The sequence below is a fragment of the Sebastes fasciatus genome, chromosome 4, assembly GCF_043250625.1.
Source record: "Sebastes fasciatus isolate fSebFas1 chromosome 4, fSebFas1.pri, whole genome shotgun sequence".
Classification (NCBI taxonomy): domain Eukaryota; kingdom Metazoa; phylum Chordata; class Actinopteri; order Perciformes; family Sebastidae; genus Sebastes; species Sebastes fasciatus.
This window is the reverse complement of record NC_133798.1, coordinates 39,613,554-39,620,759: the sequence shown is the minus strand read 5'-3', so window position 1 is coordinate 39,620,759 and position 7,206 is coordinate 39,613,554. Positions and strand designations below refer to the sequence as shown.

At 41.5% G+C, this 7,206-nt stretch overlaps 1 protein-coding gene and 1 pseudogene across 1 annotated transcript; both read left to right on the top strand.

The window, feature by feature from the left end:
• The window catches only part of LOC141766906 (zona pellucida sperm-binding protein 4-like), a 7,545-nt pseudogene extending 6,748 nt beyond the window's left edge, over positions 1-797 (top strand).
• Positions 798-2,214: 1,417 nt separating this feature from the next.
• On the top strand, positions 2,215-7,206 carry LOC141766977 (zona pellucida sperm-binding protein 4-like). The gene is made up of 8 exons (XM_074634227.1): positions 2,215-2,943; positions 3,036-3,220; positions 3,302-3,399; positions 3,487-3,644; positions 3,728-3,920; positions 4,198-4,345; positions 5,438-5,513; positions 5,595-7,206. Exons 1-8 carry the CDS (start codon positions 2,274-2,276, stop codon positions 5,678-5,680), a joined length of 1,614 nt encoding a protein of 537 aa, XP_074490328.1. The 5' UTR covers positions 2,215-2,273; the 3' UTR covers positions 5,681-7,206.

Below are 7,206 nucleotides of genomic sequence, written 5' to 3'. Positions count from 1 at the left end.
GATGTTTCCAACATAATAAAAGATGTACATAAAACAATTCATAATTCATATTTTGACAAAATGTTGATTGTAAATGAGTCGTAAGTGCTCTGTTGGACCTAACTGTCCTGACACGGCATGAGAACTAAGTCCCTAAAATGTAATATTTCCACTCAAAGTTCATGCAGTTTCACCAGGGTGTATGTACAAGTGTTAACCAGCTGGATCATAATAGCAAAATCAAAACATTTTGAATAGATAAAAATGATCTTGGAAGACCACTTAATTTAAAGGAAAACAGTATTACTGCTATGTGAAAATACATTTAACCTTCAAGTAAAAGTCCTGCATTTACATTTTAGCAGCAAAATGCAGTTGAAATTGTAAAACTACTCATTATAAAGAACGACTCCTTTGTGTGTTCAATTATCAATAAACGTGTAAGATTGTGGGAAATTTAATCTACAAAATGCATCATAGTTTTTTTTTATCTTACTATATATTATTTATGTTCATCTGTGAGGTAACTGCACCGATAGGGGAAAGCGGGGTGAGTTGAGCCACCTCTTGTTTCTAGGCAACCAATCGACCAAACTGGTCATGTGACCTCACATTTTTGAAGAGAAATACATTTTATTGACTCCGTGATGGAGAGAGATCCATATGACGAGTAGTGAGTACATTCAGGGTCAAAAAACATCTTTCTGTCAGTCAATGTGTTGTTTTTTTATGTTTAATGAGTCCAGATTCTCGTGTCTTAACTATTACAGACAAGTTTGAAAACAAGACTCCGTCAAAACCGAGTATCTGTCTGGACCGTATCTGGTCAGTCTGTGAGTTTGTGGTTGAATTGTTCCACCAATAGTCAGAGGTCATGTCTATAATGTTTTTAACACTTATATCTTAATGTTTGATTGAAACTTATAATGAAGCAAATGACATTCAGTAATATTAAATGATAACATTTACTAGTCAGTATATTATACATTTTATACAAGGTGAAAAGGTATCAGCATGACATACAGTCTGCAAGGATAAAAGTATTTCAGTTTTTTATTAAAGCATGTGTATCAAAAGCATTCATCATATAAGTGATGTGTAACAATATACATAAAGTTTATCAGCGTTGAGATTCTCCCGCTGTCATCACTGACGTTGTTGCTGCCGTGTTTATTCCTAGATGGAGTGTTAATGATGTTAGCATAGCCTGGTACTGATCGATCAGAACTCCACAGAAAACAAGCATTTTAAAAGTTGTTTCCTTGTTGTGTTGCGGACAGACTTGACAAAGAATGATTTCGGTCTTTTCACAAGACGACATCATAATGTCGTTATTTTGGCATCATTTTTGATCCGTTTATTGTATTATTATTATTATTATTATTATTATTATTATTATTATTATTATTTTTCTTCTTCTTCTTCTTCTTCTTCTTATTTTTATTTGTATTATTATGATTATTTTCGGTTCATACCGCAGTAGCAACGTGTGGCTTGCTCCCAAGAAAACGTAAACACAGAGCTGTTCTCGGCCTTTTCAATTTGAAAGAGAAACGACCAATGAGGAAACTCCAACAGTCGGCGACCAATTCTGTAAGTATACTTTCATAAACTAAAAAGTGTGCTACAGGTATACACAGTGTTCACTTTAGTATAGTTCATATAGTTGTGTACTCAAAGTTTACTATTTCAACACAAAGTATACTTCTAGATGTATTCTGGCTGGTATGAACCGTCACAACATATTTGTCTCGCGGTGGATTTAAAGCTTTCTGTTTAGGAAACATGGTTAAGTTTAAATAATGTGAGTGAATATTGTTAAAAGTTCAGCAGCAACATAAAGACAGACCTACTTTGAGCTGAAACTCATATTAGGACCAAACTCTGTGACAGTTCCAGAGAAAAGATCAACATGTTCTCCAGCTAAATCAACATTTGGGGACAGATAAAGCGTGAGGTCACAGAGACCTTTGAAAAAAGTTCTTGTGACCTTCACTGTCAATAAATACTTTAATGTCAAACTGTCCACCACCTCCGTGTCCTGATCTGACAGGACACACGTGTTCAACCGTCTCGTCCCGCCCTAAAAGGTTCATCAAATCATCCACCTGAATAATATAAAAAACGTTACATAACACGCCCCTGACGCTTTTTTGAAAAGACAGGAAGCTGTGATTGGAGGGTATTTTGCCTCAGAGGTGGGTTTTTAAAACATCAAGCCGGTCACATATAAATGTGGCAGCACATATCTGTGGCACATTTGGGGACGGTCCAGGTCAGACTGGTGTTGAACGATGGCAACGCACTGGAGTTTCACCGCTTTAGTGGCACTAGCACTGCTAGTTGGGACGGAGGGCGCTCCGCAGGGTCTTCAACGTTCTTCGCCTGAATATCCTCGACTTCCTCCGGCGCCCGTGTATCGTGAATATCCTCATGGGCAACCACCTCCACCTGCACCACCCATGTATCCCTTATATCCTCAGGTCCCTAAGGTCCCTCAACCACCGCAGCCACCGCAGGTTCCTCAGGTCCCTTGGGTCCCTCAGGTCCCTAAGGTCTCTCAACCACCGCAGCCACCGCAGGTTCCTCAGGTCCCTTGGGTCCCTCAGGTCCCTAAGGTCTCTCAACCACCGCAGCCACCGCAGGTTCCTCAGGTCCCTTGGGTCCCTCAGGTCCCTAAGGTCTCTCAACCACCGCAGCCACCGCAGGTTCCTCAGGTCCCTTGGGTCCCTCAGGTCCCTAAGGTCCCTCAACCACCGCAGCCACCGAAGGTTCCTCAGATTCCTTCAGTGCCACAGACGCCGACCTTTCCCAAAAAAGGTGTGCCGGCGCAGCCTAACGCCCAGAGGTGTGACGTGGCAGAAAACGTGAGAATCCTGTGTGGAGGTCCTGATATCTCTGCTGCTGGATGTGAAGCCATAAGGTGCTGCTTCGATGGCCAACAGTGCTACTTTGGAAAGGCAGGTGAGTTCTCATGCAGTGGATTTGTTAATGGAGTATGCAAACAAGGTGTTCTTCATCTTTAACCTATCGATGCCTTGTCTTTGTTCCACCAGTGACCGTCCAGTGCACCAAGGATGGCCAGTTCATCGTGGTCGTGGCCAGAGACGCCACTCTGCCCAACATCGACCTGGAGTCCATCGTCCTGATGGGACAAGGTGACGGCTGCACACATGTGGACTCCAACTCAGCATTTGCCATCTACCAGTTTCCTGTTACTACCTGTGGCTCCGTTGTTATGGTAAGACCTGGATTTTCTCTCATTTTTAACCAATAAAGAGAAGCGTGTTTTTACCCCACAATGCCATGAACCTTTTTGTAGGAGGAGCCCGGTGTTATAATCTATGAGAACAGGATGTCTTCCTCATATGAAGTGGGAATCGGGCCTCTTGGAGTCATTACCAGGGACAGCTACTATGAGTAGGTGATCTTTGTTTTTTAAAGACGTTTTTAGTGTCAAAATAAAAGATCTGATTCAGCAACATAATGCCCGTTTTCTCTTTACAGATTACTCTTCCAGTGTAGGTACATCGGCACTTCTGTTGAAACTGTGGTAGTAGAAGTTTTATCGTTAGAAGATTCTTCTATGATCGCTGCTATGGGACCCATCAGAGTTCACCTGAGGTTGGCTAACGGACTATGCAACACAAAGGGTTGTAATGAAGGTAAGTGTGCGTCTGCAGTGGCAGCGTTGCCGTGATCATTTCATGACGTTGGCGGTCACACTAACTGGTCTGTGCTCTCTCAGTGGATGTGGCCTACAGCTCTTTCTACACAGAGGCTGACTATCCTGTGAGCAAAGTGCTGAGGGACCCCGTGTACGTGGAGGTTCATCTCTATGGCAAGACGGATCCCAACCTCGTCCTGACTCTCGGCCACTGTTGGACGACCACGAGCCCCGACCCTCACAGTCTGCCCCAGTGGGACATCCTGACCGACGGGTAACTAAAACACCAGTTTACCAACATGTTTGTGAAGGTTCTCAGTCATCCAGGTCCTCCATGGTAACCATGAGTGAAGGGTTAAATCAGCAGCAACTGGACTTGGTTTAGGTTCTTGAAGACGTTTCACTTCTCATCCAAGAAGCTCCTTCAGTTCTGGCTGAATGGTCGGGGACCATAAGCTGATAATATCTGTTAATGTATCATCAGGCTGAAATGACTGACACTGACTTTAGTTTCAGTGTGGTTGGGTTGACGTCACCTTCTTTTCCTCCAGGTGTCCATACAGGGACGACCGCTACCTGTCCTCACTGGTTCCAGTTGGTTCCTCCTCCGGTCTGGAGTTCCCGGGTCACTTCAGGCGTTTCCTCTTCAAAATGTTTACCTTTGTGGACTCCGGTTCGATGGAACCCCTGCAGCAACAGGTAACGGTTAAAGCTGCAGGAGGCAGATCGGAGCAACATCATTAAAAACAGTTCTTTCTATAAAACGGTCGCTATATCGTGACAGTAAAACATGAAACAGGTACCCTGGAAGTAAATCATGTTCCTCTTAGTGATGGGAACTCCGTCTCTTTTTAGTGAGCCAGATCATTTCATGCCGGCTCCTTCGGCTCCCAAACGGCTCTTCATTTTACCACTTCTGCCTTTTATAATTCAGCCAAATTTAGCGCTGTTTTGACGCCACGCACCCCCGCCCCTCACTGCTTGAATGTTGTGTTATTGGTCGCAAGGACGTCAATAACACAACATTCAGTCACAGTCAGTGCATGGAGTGCCCGTGGCGCAGAGAAGATCGTCCTGTCATTCTGCCTTGAATTAATTAAAGAAAGAAAAAAACGTCTCTCGGACGGGAGCCGGCTCTTATCGTTCACTTAACGGCTCGTTCGCGACCGACACATCACTAGTTCCTCTGTGTCCTCCGGTGTCCTCTGGTGTCCTCTGTGTCCTCTGGTGTCCTCCGGTGCTCCTAACGGCATCTGCAAGATTTCACAGATCGGAGGGAAACAAGCAGTAAGAGCTGATCTGAGGTCTGCTGTCCAGCTGCCGTCTCTGAGCAGCTGTCAGTCTCTCATAAACTCCGACCAAACGGTGAAACTAGGCAGCGCTGATCAAATATGAATCAATATTCTGTTACGTTAATGCCTATTTCTCTCCTCACATGTTCTCAGAATCATCTTGTAGTCGCCATTGTGAAATCTGGTGAAGGAACACCAAGTTCTGGTCACATGACCGGAGGTCAGCCAATAGGAACGCTCTCTCTCTCTCAATGAAATAACCTGTGATTGGTCAAAGTCTCCCGTCACGGGCTAGATTTTCTAAAGCCTGAACACAGAGCCATGAGGAGAGCAGAAGTCTAGTTTTCTCTCAGAACACTTCAATTACAATATGATGAAAGGTTATTATGGAGTTTTTGCCAAGTGATGCCAAAAACATTACTGACTACTGCAGGTTTAAATCCACTGATGATAATATAATCTGTAGTATTGCTCTGCCAACACTGTTCTCCTTGTTCAGGTGTACATTCACTGCAGTACGGCCGTGTGCTCGGCTGCAGAGGGATCCTGTGAACCGTCGTGTCTCAGTAGAAGAAGTAAGAAATTAATTCATAATCTGCAGAATTTAACAGCAAAATGCACTTAAATCTGACCCCGTCTGTAATGTCTGTCTGTAGAGAGAGACGCGAAGGCTGCGGACCAGAAGGCTGAGCCGAGGGTGGTGGCCTCCGTTGGACCGGTGATCATGGGCCGGGGGCAGTAAAACAGCGACAGTACCGAGCTCAAGAATTTGGACATTTGGTAAAAGATGTGGTTCAGTTATTAGTGGTCTGAAATGAAAACGACATACTGTACATTGTATGCAAAAAGACTTAAGAGTCAAAAGGAGCTGCAGGAAGTGATGGAATGGATCCCCAAAGTATTGTAGTCACACTTGTATTAAGAAATGTTGGCTTTGATTTGCTGTAAATACTGATTATTTTTGTGAATAATATATATTGTTAGTGACGTTCTAACAAACAGGAACCGTTGGTAGTAATATTTAACTCATGTTTCCTCTTAAAAATAAAACAAAATACAATTATCTTTTCTATAAGTGTTTACTGTAAATAATAAATAGCAGCTATTCAGCTTCATTAAGTCTTTAGAAATGTCAAACTGATTTAATAAAATTCATCTTACCAGTAACTGTGTCATCTATAGGTCAGCAAACATACCCATTATTCACCAGCCTTATAGTTTAGTAATTAAATCTAAATCACTTTAGCATAAAGCTTTAGCTCGTGAGGGGTTGTAAAAGGACTAGATCAGGGGTCAGGGGTCAGGGGTCAGCGACCTTCACTATCTAAAGAGACATTTTAGACAAAAAAAACAAAAACATAATCTGTCTGGAGCCGTAAAACATGTGATCATTGTGATGAAGGTAACACAGTTTATAGGCTAAGTATAAAGTATATAAGTCTAATGCAGTGAGGGCCAAAGAGACAATGTACTACGGAGTATTAGGGCCACATTGAGGGAAAAAACATCTGAGATTTACAGAATAAAGTCATAATATTCCGAGAAAAAAAGTCATAATGTTACGATAATAAAGTACTAAGTTTACAAGAAAAAAAAAAGTCGTAATATTACGAGAATAAAGTCATAACTTTACGAGAAAAAAAGTCGCTATTTTATGAGAATAAAGTTTTAATATTACGGGAAAAAAGTCATAATATTACGAGAAAAGGTTGTAATTTTATGAGAATAAAGTCATAACTTTACCAGAAAAAAAGAAAATAACACGTAAAATGACTATTTTATAATATTATGACTTTATTCTCTAAATCTCAGATGTATTTTTTTCCTAATACTAATTTTTGGCCCTAATACTCCGTCGTACCGTCGTACCATAGACCTACAACAATGATAAATAAAAATGTAAAGACAAAACAGTTATTCATTTCCATTTTTAAACCTCCACATGGAGCCGCTGGAGAGGAGCTGAAGACGCCCGGGTTAGATCCTTATTTTTTATGTTACATTTTTTGACACGTTTAATTGTATTTAGCATTTTTAAAATTGCATATAGCAAAACAAAATTGTACTCCACCATTTCAAATAAATACAGTATTCCTGAATATATTATTGCAAAGATGTTCACCAGCTGTGCACATTTTCTATTTGATTTGATAATTAACTGAATCTTTTTTGGGTTAGAAAGAAAATCTCCCTGAACTGATGTTAATCCGAACGTCACTGATCTTTATGTTGTGCAGAAATCTCAAATTAAATTTAGTTTAAATTAGA

What these genes read in the sequence shown, in the direction of transcription:
- LOC141766977 (XM_074634227.1), top strand. Translation starts at nt 2,274, where the DNA reads ATGGCAACGCACTGGAGTTTCACCGCTTTAGTGGCACTAGCACTGCTA. An exon ending in CACAAAGGGTTGTAATGAAG is followed by an intron (nt 3,645 to 3,727) that starts GTAAGTGTGCGT and finishes GTGCTCTCTCAG; the next exon opens with TGGATGTGGCCTACAGCTCT. An exon ending in TGGGACATCCTGACCGACGG is followed by an intron (nt 3,921 to 4,197) that starts GTAACTAAAACA and finishes CTTTTCCTCCAG; the next exon opens with GTGTCCATACAGGGACGACC.